Source organism: Bombus bifarius, unplaced genomic scaffold, assembly GCF_011952205.1.
Source record: "Bombus bifarius isolate JDL3187 unplaced genomic scaffold, Bbif_JDL3187 scf7180000008199, whole genome shotgun sequence".
Taxonomy (NCBI): domain Eukaryota; kingdom Metazoa; phylum Arthropoda; class Insecta; order Hymenoptera; family Apidae; genus Bombus; species Bombus bifarius.
In genome coordinates, this window is record NW_022884505.1 from 1,111,666 (window position 1) to 1,131,495 (window position 19,830).

The 19,830-nt window shown below is 38.7% G+C and overlaps 1 protein-coding gene across 8 annotated transcripts in view; it reads right to left on the bottom strand.

Moving 5' to 3' along the window:
- LOC117210045 (myelin regulatory factor-like protein) overlaps window positions 1–19,830 on the bottom strand; it is a 68,508-nt gene that overhangs the window by 4,552 nt on the left and 44,126 nt on the right. For 3 of the 8 annotated variants that reach the window (XR_004488035.1, XM_033452634.1, XM_033452640.1), the window contains exons 2-17: window positions 10,537–10,630; window positions 6,538–6,747; window positions 6,008–6,099; window positions 4,942–5,264; window positions 4,151–4,414; window positions 3,663–3,841; window positions 3,251–3,467; window positions 2,743–2,901; window positions 2,332–2,661; window positions 1,905–2,164; window positions 1,469–1,816; window positions 1,153–1,324; window positions 993–1,068; window positions 763–875; window positions 433–686; window positions 19–247 (exon numbers count right to left, since the gene is read on the bottom strand). Coding sequence is in view for 7 of the 8 variants with exons in the window: in XM_033452634.1 (XP_033308525.1) it covers window positions 19–247; window positions 433–686; window positions 763–875; window positions 993–1,068; window positions 1,153–1,324; window positions 1,469–1,816; window positions 1,905–2,164; window positions 2,332–2,661; window positions 2,743–2,901; window positions 3,251–3,467; window positions 3,663–3,841; window positions 4,151–4,414; window positions 4,942–5,264; window positions 6,008–6,099; window positions 6,538–6,747; window positions 10,537–10,630 (3,320 nt within the window). In the remaining variant the exon portion in view is untranslated. Of the gene's footprint in view, window positions 1–18; window positions 248–432; window positions 687–762; window positions 876–992; window positions 1,069–1,152; window positions 1,325–1,468; window positions 1,817–1,904; window positions 2,165–2,331; window positions 2,662–2,742; window positions 2,902–3,250; window positions 3,468–3,662; window positions 3,842–4,150; window positions 4,415–4,941; window positions 5,265–6,007; window positions 6,100–6,537; window positions 6,748–8,207; window positions 8,407–10,536; window positions 10,631–19,830 lie in introns of those variants that run through there. The other 5 variants (XM_033452639.1, XM_033452635.1, XM_033452636.1 and 2 more) reach the window with 5 other exon arrangements.

Consider the following 19,830-nt stretch of genomic DNA (forward strand, 5'->3'; position numbering starts at 1 on the left):
AATGACAGGATTAATTACTTCTTGCGGCTGTACAGTAGGTACACGAAACCTCAACGTTCTCCTGAGATAATGAGCAACATCGAGGGGAAAGGATTGATCTCCCCGTTGGTTGTTACTTTCAATGTCAATCTTCAGCTGAGCCTGTTGTTGCATCGTGTATTTCCGGCCACAAATTAGAGACTCATCGACGCCAGGACTTGTTGGCGAGGAGCACTGTTGCACTACTTGGCCGTACCAAGGCATTCCACTGAAGCATAAGCGAAGAATCAGATTATAATTAAACATGCGGAATATTCCAATGTGAAACATATTCAGAATCATACTTTTATTTATTCTGTTACTTACTGTACCGCATTTAGATATATTTTATTTCACTTACAATTTTTTTTATTTTATTAGTATCTTAATAGTCTAAAAAAGTTATGAACTTACATAAAATGTAACGTGAGTTGAACGTCCGGCATATATTTGGACAAAGGAATGATGCAAGATATATTATTCGGCGTATCCTGCGAGGACGCGGAACAATACTTTTGATCGAGCGAAGTATTAAAGCTTTCTGCCACTATCCACAACTGTGGCTTTGGTTCTGGTGGTAACGATCCAGCAGCGTTGCTGGCAACTTCCGCCCAATCTCCACTACCGGTTTCTCTTCTTGTTCTTTTATGCAGATATTTGTAATTGTTCTGTAACAAATAGAATAATTTCTTACGCTATCCAAAACGATCTTCAACATAAAAAATTAACTGATGTTTCTCTTACTTCTTTTACAAGTGTCTGCGTGCTTGGATCAGACGGGCTGATACCATTTTGGAAACTTTTGCTTATTTTACGCTTCTCCTCGTACACGTTCAATGGCTGTTCTATGTGATCTGCTAAAAAATAAAATAGGAATATCTTGTTTGCGCACATCAACGGGAAACTATTTCTTATTGCGTCGTATTAGTATATCCGGGAAAACAATTTTAGAGACAAAGTAACATGAGACTTACAGATTGATTTCTTCTCCGGAGGATGATCAGGTTGAGGATCCTCGAACTGATGAATCTTGGCTGTACAACAGAATATCTAAAGCACAATATATATGCATTTAAAATACAAGCATTAAAAGGAATAAGACAAAATAAAAGATTCGATTCGAGAAAATGTTACCTGACAGGGATTTTCAAACTCGCTAAAGTGTCTAGGACAATTCGACGGTCTACCTAGTGGAATTGGACCTTTGTTCAAAGACGAGTCCACTTCCGATCCTTGATCGTTCTCATCCACGTTACTGGGAATAGCACCGGCGCCATGTCTACCCAACCAGTTTCCAGGAAATTCGCTAAAATAATTTAACACGACACATTGAAATATCTCAAACTTCAAGGGAATAAAGGATACTGTAAATTGCTTACATCGATAATTTTTAATAATTATTAGTAAATAATAAAGCAAGGAATAATTAAAATTATTAATAATTACAAACCTATTTTTCTCAAGTTTTGGTTGCGGCCCAGAATGACTAATAGGATACCAAGTAATTTCTTGAGAGTAAAGCTGTTGTTTCGTATGAGGCGCCTGCGTGGAGAACGCGTTGGTTTTCACAGACAAACTACTGTCCAAGCCTCTACTATGGGATCCGTGCTTGGTATACGAAGACGACAATGTACTATCTAACAACGAATTGTACCGAGGATCGTAATTAGGCGTACTCGACGCTGTCGACGGATGTACTGGTCTTATAGCCAACATTCCATTGCTAGCTACCGCGGTCCACTCGAGGCTGCTACGTTTCTGATATTCTAAGAAGTATAACGTCGCCATTGCTACTAAGCTGAAATTGAAATACACTCGATCAAACACTCAAGTCATTTGTTTAGTACAAGAGCATATACAAGTTGTATGTAAGAAATTCTAATTACCAAAACGCCATAATAAGGATAAGTATAACAATGATAATCTGGATAAACTTATTACTGCACAGAAGTTCGTCCTCCCGCTCGCTCTTCTTTCCTTTACCTTGTACGGTAGTTTTACTATTGATAGAGGATGAGTATTTGTTACTTGATATACTAGAGATTGTACTAATCGAACTTTTCAGACTGTCGCCCCTCTTCAGCTTCGCCAGCCGCTTGTTTATTCGCTCCAGTTGGTCTATGCGAGTTTCCAAGCTATCCGTTACCTGACAAATTTCACAAAATCTCAGCACGCTGTCTGACGACGAGTTCAAATAAAAATCACAAAAATAAGGATACTAGAGGAATTAAAAAAGATATAGGAATAATAAGTGGAGGATAAAGATAGAAGGAAAAGAAGTTGAAGGATGAAAAGTTTGGATGAGCATCTTACTTTACACAGTTCTTTCACAGCACCAACATTCTCCATGAATATCCTCTCCTTGTTCACCATTAGAAAGTTTTCGATTCTCTGGCCATTTGGAAGGACAATGTCCCCAGCTGGCAGCACAGCTTCCGGCAATATCTGCTGCACTTCCTGCGCTATGACACCCGTGTCTTCTTGTTGCTTGATACCCAAACCAGAATGCTGTGCAAATTCTGGCGCGTATCTATAACGAACTACTCTCAACTGTTGCACGTTTCGCAATTGTTCACGCGTGTCCACTTCCTGTACGTTTTGTTTCGCCCGTGCATCACTGGGTTGAACAATATGGCCAGTCACCTGTGAACATTATTCATTAGCAATGGCTCCATTGTTAAGTCGTCATATCTGTGCTACAGCATTGTAACTAAATGACAGTACTTTCATATTGCCATGGACAACCAAAGCTTCGTCAGGCCTATCCGTGTTAATTCCAACTCGGCCGGCATGGTAAACGCTATCCGGTGCTGCTCCTCTTTGCCAACCACCTTCAGCGCCAACGCCACTGCCTTCCGACTCGAATTGGCCGGGATTACTTGCCTGCACAGTTTCATTTCGTGACAAATTTTATTTTAAAAAATATTTCTGCCTAACAGCTTTTTATAAAACTTTGTCTATCTATCGGCTATTTTCAAAAAACATCGTCTTTAATCCTGACAAATTCTTTTCCTTTTTATTTCCTATCTTTACAAATAGGAGAAGGACGATACGACCGAAGTGTGGTGAATTTAACACAGTTGTTACTCTTCGCTAAAGAAATAAAAATATTCTACAATTTCTTCGGTAAGATTTATAGCTCGTAACAGGATAAAAGCGCGTCTGCTTGTTTCTACGACAAGTTAAGTGGCAGATTGAATCCGGATGATATCGTAATTAGAGATATAATTACCCTGACGATTATTCTTTCGGACGCATGAGCTACCACCTGATAGCTGGCTTGGTCAGCGGTGTGTGCGTGCAGGCCAACAACTAAATGGAAATATCTTTGATCCGGATTCGGTTTCCCTTTCTTTCGCATATTGTTGCTGGTCGTCTCGCTGAAGTGAAGACGGCCAACGGTTACTTTTGTAACACGCTCGCCGCCTAGTTCCACCCTGAAAGCAGCTCTATTTTAGTGTAACGTAACCATTTTAATAGTTTCCGTGAGAAAGCGGCTAGAATTTCGCACCAAAGATTCCGAAACGTTTTTGCTTCATGATTTTCACATCGCGTGTGATATTAAAATGTGAAACAAAAAAAGAATAATGCACACTGTTCGATCGATTCATGTGGAATCGTTGTAAATTTGCCTGTGTACTTACGTCACTGGATGGAACGGTTTCTTGCTCCTGTCGCTTTGACTTTGCTCCACTCTGATAGTCTGCGTCGGAGACTCAACTTTGACGCCGTAAAAGTGTAGCTGAAAACTGCTTATCTTCTTCAAACCTTCACCGGTTCGAACGAATATAGCTTCACCTTGGAGCTGAGCGTGGCAAGTAATCTGAAGATATTTCATGTAATTACATTCGCTGATTTCATTGTCTCAAATAATATATAAGAAAAGTATTGTTAACCGAAAGTGTGATTAATGTAACGCGAGTGGTACAGATTGCGGATTTTTATGCAAATTCACACGTTTGAGAATATCGTTGGAAGAGTAGGACTTGGGTACATTATTTACCTATCGAATATTATAAAAAGCGCTATACTTTGAATATTTCATGTATCTTTTGATACTATGATATCGTATAAACGACATATTGTTAATCTAAATGGTATTCAACGGTAAATTCTTTTGGAACTCTCATACCTGAAAGTGATTTTTCTTCTGGCACACAAACGCGTCGTCGGAATTGCTGAAATTGAATCCCTTGTCCGCGTCTACTCGGTAATGAGGAACTGGAAGTTCCTTCAGATTATGATCGCATAAAACGTGCCAGGAAGTTTGCTGAAAGGGATGAAATCGGATGCACTGATAGCTGGCATCTATATAGCTATTGTCTGCCACTTCGTCGCCATCGAGAACTGCACTGCTGCTACTGCAACTGTGCTCCACGGTACCCAGTTCAGGTTCCTGGAGAAATAAGAATGTATCAGATCGGTCGATGATACTTTTTCAATCATCTTTCAAATATTTACGAGCGTAAAATACATTTTCACTTGTATTCTCTGTCTATCTATTTATACTCCAAGATGTAGAATTCTAATACGTTGAATCCGGAAATAAAGACCACAGGAAGGAAATATAATTCAGTTCACACGTTTAATTAAATACGAACAATCAAGTACTACAATTTTTCTGTTACGTTGATAAAGATCGAAGAATAAACGATAAATCCATGAAATTACAAGGTGTTGCGTGTAAGAAATGATGGATGATGTTTAAGCGATTCAGAAGTGGGAAAAATTATTCTTCGAAACTGGAGATTAAATAAAAACACGATTTTAGCAACATAGTACGCGGATTGATAGAAACTAATATCGCTCTCTTACAACAAACAAAAGATATACTTTATTATATTCTTTTCCTGTAGTCGTCGAATCACAGTTTCTTAGGTATCTAATTACTTTAGTATAATCATGACAGTAAAAAAATTTTACTCGTTGCACCTGCTTCACATGGACAAGACCATCCTGGCTCAATTTTCTCTTCTTGGGTGCCGATTGTAACGACGAGTACAACGTGTTCATGTTACCAGGGCTGTGCTCGTGTGGTAGAGGTACTAAAGTCTGACCTATCGGCTGTTGCGATTGGATATTCGGCGTTCCTGGGCCGAGGTGAGACGTCAGCACTGTATGAGTTAGCAGCATCGAATCCGTGGAGGATGTTAAAGTCCTCGGGGAGGACGGTAGTAAATTTGGTGCATAATTTGCCTGATTGCCTTGATGATGAAGAAGCATCTCCTGAAGAGCTACCTTTTGATCTGCAATTGCGCACGATTTTTGACAATTTTTCACAAAATATTCTAAATATCGTCGTAAATATTAACTAAGTGTCGCGGCACGCGAGTCAGGACAATTCAAATCCTGTTGTTGTTTTGCCTTGTTGTTTTGTTCAGTTCATCGAACAGTGTCCAACGTGTCATCCAACGTGTGAACAAGTATCGAAGTGATCTACAGAGTTTTTCCGCGTATTTATCGGGTATTTATTTCGCAATTTATATTTGTACCAGCGACTCACAATTCGTCTGTAATTTATTTATTTATTTGGAAATATATTTAACGGATCGCGACAGCGATAATTCGCTTTCGTTATTTCGCTCAACCAAATGACGACTAATCCTTCACATAAGTATGTTTACCAAATATATTCCGAGTATCATTGTTACGAGACGTTCAACCTTTTAGCCTACGGTATCGTGTGAGAAACGTGTTTGTTACGTCGATGTTATTGATTTATCATTTACTTCAAGAGAGTACCTTCTTTCTTGTCGATCAATTGGTAGTAATTATTTATCAAACATCTTGCAAAATAAAATTAGCCACCGACCATGTTGTCGCTTATGGCACGCGCTATTGGAACTTAAAACGTAAGCCAAGTGGTTGATACATAAAGAGAGAAAGTTGGAATATTTTTATGAACTTGTAGTTAGATGTAGGAATATCTATCGATCAAACATCGAACACAGCGTCGTTGAATATTTAACAGAATATTTTGTGAACTTACGCGGTGAATGTACATGTTGTGTGTCGTTGTGACCTGGCGGAGAATACGGTGGTTCGCTGCCGCTGTCCGGTGGGCTTTCTGGCAAAGCATGTCTACAACAAAACAGCCAGCTAAAGCGTTTCAAACTTCTGAATAATTCTCCTACTAATTTCATCCTACCAATCGTGAGTATGAATCGATGTTAGAACGTCAGTACGAATGATTTATTTATCGCAAAATTTCTAATTTCCTTAATAGCCTCTTCTCTATGTTACCGTTACAAAGTGACATAACCGTTTCCGATTTCTATCGCGTTAAGTTGCCTGTAGTTTTAAATAAAATTAAAAAAGAAAAGAACCAGCGTAAATATTCATTAAAAAAAAGGAAAAAAAGAGATTCTACCTGCATGGCGACCGTTAGATTATTTACACGCACAGAAAAATGGCTCTCAGAGAGTATCAATTTATAAGGATTTAAACCGTGAATGGTTTCGAATTGCTTAATCCACGAGGTTGACATTCTAGCCCTCGCCTTAGGCGAACTCGACTTACGGGTGAACGTACGATTGCGGATCCTTGTAAGCGGCGCCATTTGGTACAGTGGTGGTACCGGATGTGCACGTACTCGAGGCCGGATGACTTTGGGTAATCGGCGATGGTAATCGAGACGGTGGTTGTTGAGCGGTTGCCGCCTCCACACGACCACCGTGTGTCGTCGTTCCACCCCCGTTCTCATTATGCGCCAATGTATCAGCGAAATATCTACCATGAAATAATTAGTCGTGTAATTGCAGCGTAAAAATATGGTACACAATGGGATGAGAATTTGATCGTACGACTGAAAATTGCGAGATATTCCGTGCTAATAAAATGAGATATCATAAGCTACGATTTTTATGAGGTATCAGAATACCGGAATAGTCGCCTGTTTCGTACAAGAGTTCACAAATTTAGAAGCGTAGAAGTTTTTCTTTTATTTTATATTGCTGTGGATTAACAGAGGTCCTATGATGGAAGGATCGCAGGAATTTATCGGACGTTTACATCTTCCAACGTATCGTCTAAGGAAATGAATTATGCGCTATAGGTCATTATCCAATCATACTCTTGTCTTATTAATTATAGGTTTATTTCAAGTAAATTGTTTTCCTATGTTAAGGCTCGATATACGAAGCGGATACTCTGCTCGAAAAGAATGATTGGAACTTAACGAATCGATCGATATCGACGGCTGCAATAATTATCATCGATAAACGAATGATAAACAAATTACTCGATGTTTCAATGTATTCTTATCGATATTAGCGTTTGTCTGCTGTCGAGAGAAAACTGGATTTTCGGATTTTCCGTTCGAGATTTTTCTACGAATTCCGTTTCCCTGACACGATCTAAACAAGGATTTACATTGAATAATAGATACGATTATGTTGCTCCTCGTAATTATGCAATTATCCTGTCGCGATTTCAGATCCACGAATCCTTGAAACTTGTACCAATTACCATTGAATATTTTCTTCTTGGCTCAAGAACAATTACGTTCTCCTTTTTTATGCATTCCTTACTAACAGTTTATTGGAAAGAATTTTATCTCCCGTTCGTGGCGATCAGTAAACAGTATCGTGACGTTGATATTATAACATCGTTTACCAAAGCTAAATCTAACGTCTTTTCTTAATTCGTTCGATCCTTAATTCCTCGCTCTTCAGATTCTCAATTTAATCCAAATTTTACGTCTGCAATAGAAGCTCATAAAAATTGTACTCGATAGCCTGTTACCAAGCGTCTTAGAGTCCTACACAAATCCTTCAACTTCTTCAACTTTCTACAGAATCATGCACGCAACGTAGGACCTACGTTGGACGATTTCTAGCTGTTTTAACTCTATTGACTCTTGACACGACAGGGATCGCTCTTAAACAGTTGACATTCGATTAATTTTCTCAAACAAAATTCCTTTTCGACCAGTCACTTGATTCACAATTTGCTGTCTCTCTAAATTTCCAAAGCGACAAATGTTCGAATTATCTACGTTAGACAATTGCCAGCTGTTTCGATCGACCCTCGACGCAACAGAGATCACGCTTCAAGTTTCATTTTCCCAAACAACCTTTATTTTCCAAGACTCGAAACTTTCGAAATTTCCCCCCCAAAAATATACGAAACACCGAACGAAAGCTACGATGGAGCATTTTTCCAGCTATCGTAGTCCCAACCGACCTTACCTCGATTGCCAAATGAATCTTGATTTTGCCAAACGAAATTTATTTCGAGACAACCGCACCATCGAAAGTCGCACAGAATCGCATATGAAACACGGAATGGAAGCTATAATAGACAATTTCCAGCGGTTTTAATCCCATTGACCCGCGGCGCAACAGGGATCAAGGGTGAAGAGCTTCCATTCGGTTGATCCGTGAATGAAATCTGTTTCTGAGATCAGCGCGGGGCCTTTAATGGGACGAGTGCGTTAGGTTGGATTACCAGGCCTAACACGGCAAGCACTGATTCCATCAATTCCGTCCAGCCTGTCTCTGTCATTATATCATTACACCTCTGCGGTCGCTACCACGCGATATCTGTCTGCTTTTTCTACACGCGTGCACGCTCCTATACATACACGATTATTGTGTTCGACGACTGTACTCCACGACTGTTCGTACGTTCGTGTCTATCACACGCGTGCACCATCCTTTTTCTTCTGCACGCGTTTTATGCAGACGTGTACACTGTCGGCCATAAGTTTTCCATTATCTGTTTTTATCGAATGTTTTCAGATGCACCGGATGAAAGTGTCAATTTGCGTGTGGCGTTTGTAAGCTGTGAATACGGCGAGCAGGGGAACGTTGATAAATACGTAAATCGTGAGCAATTTACAGATGGGTATTCGGTGATCGAGTATTTTCGAGTTACCAAGTATATTGTTGTACGTATGTAATAATTTCGAGAAGTAACTTGCTGTAGATCCTTTTACATTTTTCTAGTAATTATTTTACAACTTCCACGTTATTTTATAATTTTCTTGGTATTCGAGCGTAAAGTGTGTACGTATAGTTACGGTATTAGGTGGTCCGAAAAGTTTCTTATAAAGTTTTATAAGAAAATAATGGATGCACGATATTTTTCGTTTTATATTATTTTATCAAAATTGTAGTTCTATCAAAATAAAGATCGCAACGTTCGACAGATTAGGTTTCATGATCGTATAATGATGCATCGTCGTAAAAGACGTGTCTGTAATAGAAAGACACTTTTCGGGCAATCTAATATTTTCTACGAATTATTGGATTTGTTTTACGTAATAATTTGCAAACGCAAATAGTAGGAGATTTCTTATTGCAGTGACTGACGGAAGCGCTCGTACACTTTTCATGGATATATTACGTGTGTGTAATGACACCCAACTGTCATGATCATGTTGGAAAAATTTTAACGCTTCTGGAAATATATACAGAAGTTACAAGTATGTACTTTGCGGAGACAGCAAAACCACTTAAACGTGTAATCATCCACAATGTTAATAAGTGTCGGTACTTTTGTAATATTTTTCATATGTTTAAAGTAACTATCCATACCGTGTATCTAATTTTTTACTAAATATAACTTTACAACGAACATCCTGCCGCTGTTATATAAATATCCTGCGATATGATAATGTCAGTCGCGTCAGATTACAGTGTTAATAAAATTTCAAAACGTTTAATACAACAGGTGCGATATAAATAATAAAAGCTTGCCGTGACAAAGGTACGAATACTTTTGCGAGCCACTTTCTTCATGAAAAATTTTACTTTGCACCAACACTTACGTATGTAAGTCAGTGATTTCAATATTTTAGAAAATGTATATCTAGTTGCAGTATATTGTAAAAGTTGTAAATATTTGAAAAATTGACAAACAAATGTACAAACAAATTTTCGTTCTTATCGAAGAATTCATGAAAGTCGATGCAAAGAGATTGATAAGTAGAACACACTGACGAATCATGGCAATGGAGATTCTGTTTGCTCAACGTTGTTACACACGAACACGTGTCTCTGTGATGTAGGCGTTAACGATGGCTTCCAGTTCAAGTCAAACGTCGTTGTCGTTAAAACAAAGAAAAAAAAAAGAGAGAAAGACAACTTAAAATCACGCGTTGTCTGATCAAAGTGCGACATTTTCATCGTGTAACAAACGTGGAAAGGAATCTTAGCTAAGCAGAAAACTCAGCTTCTGTTAATTGCAACATCGAAATAATTAACGCGTCGCGTCGGCGTGAAAAGCTTGTTTATCGATTCATTAAAAACGAATTCGATTCGCAATCTTTTAGCTGTTTATCGTTTCAGTCAGCGTGCGCTTCCAAATTTTTGAAAAATCCGCTACAAAACACGAGATATCCTTCGAACTAGTTAATCAAATGATTAACTTCTAACCGAAAATTAAGCAATTTTTTAAATAAAAAATTTCTATTGTTCTGGATGAATATAAGATAGAAAATAATTGTAAAAAATAATTAGAAGATATAAAAAATTATATCAGAGATAAATACGTAGAAGGATAAATATCACTTACGTGGCGGGTTGTTCGCTGTCGCTGTTGATGAAATCTTCCAACTGCGAGAAGTCCAGGGCCTCATTGTCTATGCCTCCGACGAAATCGCCCCGACCTGTGTAAAACGAGAAGAATCCATGTTTCATTCTGCTACCTCACGATTGTTATCTGGCAAAGATCTTATGAGATCGCGATAACGCGAATCCCGTCTAAATATACGTTTTCTCGTGGTGTCTTACGGTATACGATGTGAAAACACAGCACAATAATAGAACGACCAAGTCAATTGGTTTTAGTAGAAAAATTGTCTACGACGTATTAGCCGATCGTTTAATACAATCGAAAACGATAGTGAAACGTTCGTTTGTTATTATGAAGTATTAAAAAACGAATAACCGTTCCTGCAAGGTTCAAAGTATTTCGAATGCGCGATGAGTAAAAGAAGATGAAAATTAGAGAAGAATTTTCTACAAAATTTCTAATTGCTCTTCTTCTTCTAATACTTATACAGATAAAGATCCCCAAATCCTGGAAATTGTGAAATTTTGCAGACACGTACAGGTATTACGCAATCTCTTTTCGCCGCACGAATTTATTTTAAAGGCTTGAAATCGACACGTGAATATCCAATTGCTTTGGATCTTGCGTTATAACTCGCTATAACGTTGATAAATCGTTCTCCAAATGAGAGTCCTAATTAACGTGAGTAAATTTTGTCCGAAACATTTTTTCCTATCTCTTGGGATTCCCGAGTTGTGACGCGATATCGTAAAACAGTCGGATTTTCAGGTGTCGATTTCTCCCTTTCACGGTGAATTTAAACAGAAAAAAAAAGAAAAAAGAAGTAATGCAATATCCTGTGCATATTGCCAAAGTTTCATAATTTTTTGAACCGATGGTTTCTTCGATAGAAAATTAGATCTTCGAATATAATCGCGAATAAAGGCGAGAAACGACACGTATCCTGGTTTACGTATCCGAGTTGTTTCTTGCAGCGAGCTGCGTTTAGGAACAAGGATGCAGGTAATTCAGGTATTCCGTGAGAGAGACATCCGCGTGGGAGTAACGAGGCGTTACAGGTGAGAACAAGCAACGTAGAGGCACGAACATATTTCACCTCGAGGTCTTCTTAAAGGTCTCTCGGCCGAACACACGTTAAGGGATTGATTTCGAAATCATTGGACAATGCAGTCACTAATTCTGTGTCTCTGTGGAATTCCGTATTTTACTGCGTTTTACCATCAACCTATGTCTTCCTATGTCTTCGCTTTTCTGGCGGATTTGTTACGCGAATACCTAGAGAAGCTAAACCAATCAACTCCAACGTCGAACAACGATAAGTCGCGAAGTGAACTTCGAAACAACTAATGCTCGTAACGTAGTCGCTAATCTCTACTTTTCAATGATTAACTGCTGTAATTTTATTCTGAACGATTCGCATAGCATTAAGTGTTTAACGATAGCTAGATATAACAGAGTTTAGAAATGCAAAAATACAGCATGCAAATAATACGCAAACATATACAGGCTGGTTGGTAACTGGTGGTACAAGCGGAAAGGGGGTGATTCTACGCGAAAAAAGAAGTCGAAAATATAGAATAAAAATTTTTCGTTTGAGGCTTTGTTTTCGAGAAAATCGACTTTGAATTTTCGCCCGGTACGCGTACACTTTATCGCGTCTCGTTATAACGGATCTCACTGTAGATCGTTGTCTCGATGGAAAAATTTAAAGAAAAAAAAAATTAAAAAAAATTTTTATTCCCTGTATATTATATTATACAGTCGAAAAAATAGAATAAAAATTTTTTTTTAATTTCTTTTTTCTTTAAATTTTTCCATCGAGACAACGATCTACAGTGACATCAGTTATAACGTACCGCACGCGTACCGAGCGAAAATTCGAAGTCGATTTTCTCAAAAACAAAGCCTCAAACGAAAAATTTTTATTCCATATTTTCGACTTCTTTTTTCACGTAGAATCACCCCGTACCACCAGTTACCAACCACCCTGTATATAAAATATCCGACGTGAAGTATCTATTAATTATAATTTCTAATAAATAAAGCAGATTTCTATTAAAATTCTATTTCTCTATAAAAAAAAATAGCCTGTACAAAAAGACGTAAGTTTTCGTTTTAAAATCCACGATTTAGTGAGAATAGCAAGTAACGTTAAATTTAGAGACGCAGGAGCGCACAGTACGCGTATAACATGCAGAACTGTATGAAATATGCGATGTAAGTTGCTCGATACGATTTCTAAGTGAAGTAAATTTCTACTGAACTTTTCTTACTCTGTAACAATTCGAATTTCCATTAAAATTCGCAGTCTAGCGATAAGTAACGATACGCGATGTCAGGAATCTTAGGAAGCAGCTTATGGATTCTAATGATCGCGGTGCAAGAGAAAGTGCGAGTTCATCGAGTGGGAGAGAATTTCACGGCCAATTAGAGGTGGAAGGCTATGCGGCCGAAGGATCAAAGTGTCAACGTACACGAACATGTACATCGCGGTAGAATCGCACCGGAATTTCTTCGATCGTGTAAATTCCTTCCCCGTAAAATCCTCCATGGTGAACACCACAGCGTTGCTTTCTGATTTACGAGGTTCCACTCGGACGAGAAAAGTCCGATCGACGATCGCTATCGCAGAGAAATCTCGATTTGTAGTTTCACCGTTGAACTACGAAACTTGTACAATAGTTTCGCAAACAAACGTATTTTATTGCCAAGAACGAGTAATTGATAAGTTTTTTTTTCTTTTTGGTCCAAGATCTAACAGAATCTGAAGTTTCAACATTCACGTAAAAAAGAAGATTGAGTTTCAGAAAAATATTGTGCCATCGTTTTCATAGATCCGACGAGGAAGTTTGTGCGTTTTGAGTGATCCATAGGTTGATGGTTAAAAGGAAATAATTTTTACTCGGGAGTTTTATCCAATTTTGCTACACGGAATGCGGTCGAATAACGCGTACAATGCGCGAGGCGATTTCTTCCGAAAAAAAATAAAAGAAAATATAGATGGAATTCCCGCGGCGCTTAGTTTTCGAGAAAACTGATTTTGTAAGTCTGTCTGATATACGTGAATTTCGCTAGTTACCAATTAGCCGCGAGTAAACGATCAGAAGCGGATTATTCTACGTGCGAAAACGAGTAAAACGCGGGCAATAAAATTTGTTCGTTTAAAGTTCGTCCACGCGTATGATCTTCCAAATTTTCTCTGAAACAGTGAGTTTTATGGGACAATTTTATTCCACGTTTTCCACTTATCTTCTATTCTATTATTTCTATTTTCTCCTATTTAGCCTGGAATTAACCACGTTCAAGTATATTCGATAAATGTTGAAATTCGATTGTCGCGAAAGCTACGTCTCCGACGAACAAATTTTGTTGCGCGTTTTCTCCTTGTTTTTTTCATAAGGAATCGCCTGATCACCGTTTGCACGTGTTACTCGCATATCGCGTAGTGTATAAAATATTATGCCGAAACTTGCAGGAAAATGTGTTTAGATAAAAATATCTTATCGAACAGCATAATTTATGCTTGCCGTAATAAGAATCCGTAATTAAGTAGCTTAATTTCAATTCGACGAAATTCGTATAACGTCGAACAATTGTTTTGTAAAATTGTTTCTGGTTCTGAATCTGGCGAAGACTAAAATTAATAATAATCAGGAGAATCAGGCCATGTTTCTCGACTGCAAGCGCCTGTGTACGAAGAATACAATGTGATCACGCAGCTTGGCCACACTTAAGCGCTTAAGACTCCATGTCAAGTGTCATAACTCGTGGCTTCCGGTCGGCCATTCATGCTAGGGAGCAAGTGTAAGGGCGCCTTTAAGACTTCGGTTCGAAAATACGCATCGTACGAGCCAACTCGACCCATCAATGAACGTCATCACGTTCGTAACAACGACCGGCCGACAAACATGTTACTCGTTCGTCGAACTGCTCGCTTGCACGTCGCTGCCAGCGAGAAATATTGTCAGGCCCTCGATTAAGATTCAGGCGAAAAGAAAAAAGTTCTTGAAAAGTCTGGTGTTTCGAATCGCAGATTTAAAAGTCCTGGAACCTTCGACTTTTCAAAATTTCGAACCTTTGAACTGCCAAATCTTCCCACCTTCGACTCTTCGAGCTCTCAAATCTTCCAATTTTCAAACTCGTAAGGTTTTCGGCGTTCAATGCGAATTTTTGCGAATTTTTCGATTTCCAAACTCGCGAGGTAATTAATTTTCAGATCTTCGAGTGCTAGAATCTGCAATTTCGGGTTTCGTTAGCTGCCTTTAACACGGTTGTACTGGCTGGCGGAGATACGTCGCTTCGAACGCGAAGAAACTCGCAAGGAAAAGGCGAAACGAGACGAGCAAACTCTAAACTCTGGTGCAACGAAGTAATCGATGGAATAATTCTTCTTCTTTGTTCGTTTCCTCGCAGAGATTCGAGGAATCGCATCGGCGCGCTAGTGCAGCTGTATGTCTCACGACGCCTATAAAAATGCAAAGACGGAACAAGGACACGCGTTAAGGCGGACATTAAAACGAGTTTACGTTTTCATGCGAACCTGTTTACGGGCAGCCGCATAACAGTTTCTGGCTACCTCTTCCTCGAAACGTTTCGAAAGCACTGCATCCAGAGACGGTGGTGGAATTCGATTGAAGAGAAACCTGTCGTAATCGATCGAGAATCCGCGACAACGTGTTCTAAACTGCCTTATTTGCATATTTCCTATGCAGATAATAAATTATCGTCGTACATGACGAAACTATTCCGCGTGTCTGATTATCCTTTTAAATAACTCCGCGGTGTTTCTACATTACGATATAAATAAAGAGAAAGAAGAAGAAAAGAATACGAGGGAATTGGAGCGGAACGGGAGGAAATTAGAAGCTGCTCAAATAGACTGACGTTTTGTAATATGGAAATTCGCGTACGTTCCAGTTTCTCTTCGTCCTGTCTTTATCTTCTTTTTTCTTATTTGGTTGGCTCTTTAGGAGAATCCCAGGTGACCGTCGTCGAAGGTGAAAGAACGCACTGGGACGGAAACGCGTGAGAAAAATCGTAATTGGCTCTTCTACTATAAAAAGAACGCTGTCTAAAAGTACATCGATCGCTTTGCATAATCGCGTTACACATTTTCGGGAATTTAGTCCCGATATAGCGGGGCGAACGAAGTGGGAATTTTAAGCGGGCAACTGTTCTTCGACGATCGCCAAGCTTCCGAATTATCGATAATTATTGGACTCTGGATTTTTGCGCGTTGGTGAAAAATTTTGAAGGTTGAACGGTGCATGGAATGCATAAAACACGCAAATATATATGAAATATCGTAAAGTTTAGTATATTTGTTACGATTAAGCTGCGGATGTTGATGGAAATTTATACTTCTAAGAGCACAAGCCGAAGAATGGAACGTGTGTAGTTTATTTCATCTACCGAGTATCGTAACAAATATTACGCTTTCCATGTTTTGCATATTTTTGTATACGCATTCTGTGCACGTTTACGATGTTAAGTTTCCCGCAAACCAATCAACGTTAATATCAACGCAATACAGTTATGATATTTAGTATGCAAATCAAACGTCTAGATTCTAACTTTTTAAATTATTTATTTATTTATTCGCTTGTGGAAAAATCTCCCATTACAGATCAGAGTTACGATATCTTAGAAATTCTGTTCCCCGTAGCAAAAGTAACGCTATCGTGTAATTACAAAAAAAAAAAAGAAAAAAAAACAGCGACATAAGTTTAACAGTTATAGTCTACAACGGGTGGGACGAAAGTTTCGAAGAATTTGACAAATGCAGAAAAAAGTGCACGGTGTTACGTACTTCGTTTGTACACGTTCTATCGAACGAATCGGAGCAAAGCGAGCTAGTTGCGAAGCAATTTCATGAAAAAAGTGGAGAGGGACGAAAACATCTGGAAAGAGTCATCGAAATTATATCGAGAGAGACTTTTTATTTACAGAAAAATCCGCACTCTGATAATTAATCTGTGTCGTAATAATATAAATTAAACGATACTCTACGTATATCGCACATAATTGCGACTGTACGCGTTTCAAGTAAAAATTCTGTATTCCATAAAAATTCATGCAATATAATTCCGCTTACTCGACAATGATAATTCCATTTATCGTCGTTCTAAGGAAGAGAACGAATCGAAAATTTCCACGCAAGAAGCGTTCACCATTTTGAAACGGTCAGCCAAGTAATCGCTGGGGGAGTAATATAGGCTGAAGCCAATATAATATACGCGACAGAAATCCGAGGGTTGAATTATACCGGTGGTTGGGTCGTTGCCAACCAATCCCTCCTCGAAGTATCGACCAAACACCGCCCCTGGGCTGCAGCAAGATGGACTTAAATCTGAATATTATTACAACAACCGGCCGTGTATATGTATAGGTAAACAAGTGTGATTTTTGCCGCACAATCGACAACGATAGAACAATGGAAATATTACATTGTTTTCAATTATCTTTGAAACACGAGAATCTAAAACGCGGTGATTCTACGTAAGTCGATTGTCGATCCGCGGATCTGTAAATGCGAATTGACATTTTTCTGGATGCGAGGATATAGAGCTTGACCTAGATTTTATCTATCAAAAAGATTATAACGAGTATTCTACTTTACATATTTTATACGTTCTCGCACTGTGTTATAGCCATTCTTCATAACTTGGCTGTCTTTTTTCCACTTTGACTGCTTGACTGTCGGTCTTGTTCAGTTTCTCGACGTTAAGCGAATCCACCTGAGAAAATATATTCTCATTTTTACGAAGTAAGTCACACTGAACTACGTAATTACCGTTCTATGTTCAATTTTGCGTTTTCGATACGTAAAAACCTCACGGTCTATCGACTGCCCTCTTTTCTTTCTCTTTTTTTTTTTCTTCTTTTACACCAAGGTATACCGAAAAGTAGATTAAACTGTCAATGATCTACCTTTTCGTCTCTTCTTAACGTCCCATTAATTTATTTCGAGAGAGTAGAGGATAGAAAAAAGCGTAGGAAAAAGCGTAGAAACGAACAGGTTATATTTAGAATGGGCAGGAAGGCGAAGAAAAAGGAAAAAAGCGTTTGTGAAATTGCGAGGAGAATATTTTTCGATTCAACTAGAGGCAGAAGCGAAGAAAAGGTAGGAGAAGACGGGATGCGAAAGTGAGAAACGAAGACGGACGTTCGCGTTTGTCCGCGGGACAATTTCATTGTCCGCGCAAAATCGTCGTGCCAGGATGAATAACTTTCTAAGATAAGAAAAAAAGATTGTCTTTTTTCCACGGTGAGCGCCAATGGCGGCGTGTACACCATCGGGCAAGTTCGGAGTTTCACCGAGTTTCTGCCTTTTGCGTAATAATTACATTGTTATTAGGAACAAAGCAAGAGGAAGTCGTTAGGCGACTCGAAACAGCGGTGATTATACATTAAATCGGCCGGCTTAAAAGGTAAAAATCGCTGTATTATTAAAGATCGTTCCTCGGACCTTAGCAACATTTTCCTTTTTACCACTTTTCCAGGATCGAGTGAAAAATATTATTAGGACGATCGCGAATCGAATTTGAATTTCCTACGCCTCTTTAATTCACCAAGCTTCGTACGCGATCGATCTGAATCGGAAATTGTGGAAATTTATTCTCAAAAAATTGTTCCATTTCGTCTCTGTTAGCTGACCGATGTTTTTACAAAACAGAAAGAAAAATTTGTTTAGTCGACAGTGGAGAATCGATTTGAATTTTTCCGTCGTTTTAATTCGTCGAATTCTTTGATTAATAATTCTTCGATCAATGAATCGAAGATTATTCTCGAAGAATTTTCAACGTTGTCCGTTTCGAGCTTCGTATATTTCGGATAACAGAAAGAACAATTCCATGTGAAGTAATGGAAAGCGGAATCGTAGTTTCGGAAGCAAACGGAAGTTCTTATCGTTCTGACCATCGCAACTCCACGAAATCATCCGAATTGAAGCTCGTTCCAAACAATGTAATTAACGTGGATTCCATTAACAGTGTTACGTGTTTACGTAAGTTCGTGCGCGAACAGGCTCGAATTCACGTTTCGATGGACCAACGGGCAACCTTGACTGAACGATTTCGAATCCCATCTTTTCCAATCGAACATCGATCTTGTCGGAACGTTCACGGCTACCGTTTTCTAGGTCAAGGGTGTATCCTTCCAGCACGTGTTTAACATTTAATGGGCAAAAATTCAGAGCGCTACAAACGGGATGTTCCATCCGATAGACGCGCACCGATAAAATATCTTTAAGACGCGTCAAAGGATGAAGACTAACTGATTTGTTACATTTGTTCGTTTAAGCAGCATAGAAAGAATTGAAAAATGAATTTTCAAATAAACTTGCGAACTCTGACAAATTTTTTCATTACGTTCATTTAAAGAATTTCACGAATATTTCCAGAAAACCTGTTCGACGATAAGTTGAGCATTCGAGCCTGATCGTAATTTCGAAAATTGTAAACACTCGGTCAGAGGTATTTAATGACAGTTAAAGAACTTAGTTAAGCAAGCTTACTTTATATTCTCGATAGGTGCAATGTATCTAAAACGCGACGTCGTTATACCTCTTATCTGTGCAGTTGCGTCAGTGCTGGTAGCAATGATTGCTCGGTGATCACGAAACGAGAACTAATCGCGCGCAGAAAATTCTTGCGCCGGATAAAAGCGGTAAAATTTAAGCGTGTTCACGAACGAGACGTAATCGACACGTGGCGGTGTGTATACGTGAGATTTGATATTACCGAAGGCGACACGTGTTCCATACCGACGACGTAATCATTTGCACGTGTAGCTTTCGTGTGGTGAACAGGATTTGCCACGAAAATTTATTATTCTCGCTTCCAGCAATATCGATTAATTGTGTTTCAAACTGTGCTGTTGCACGATAAGAAAAAGCAGATGCTCGTCCCTCAGAAACACACTGAAATGTTGCGTAACGATCAAGAGGCAGTATGTGAAAATAATCGTTGTAGGAGGTGTACGTTTCTAAGTGAAATCAACAGAAGACAACTTATTATATTAATTCGGCTGCAATCATCGAATTTTTATACTTCGTTCGTCCTCTCGTTTTAACCAGCAAAGACGGTTTATAACGTTACAAGATCTTTGACGTGAAATTGAAACCAGAAATCGCGCGTGTCGACAAGAATTTTGTTTCGATATTTTTCGACGTTGACAACAGTATAAATTGAATCGAAAATGATTAAAAGAACGTTGAATAATACCGCGATGGTTGCTTGTATGTCAAGAATTAACGAAATTCTTTGTCGCGTTTTTAGAGAAGTTCGATGACTA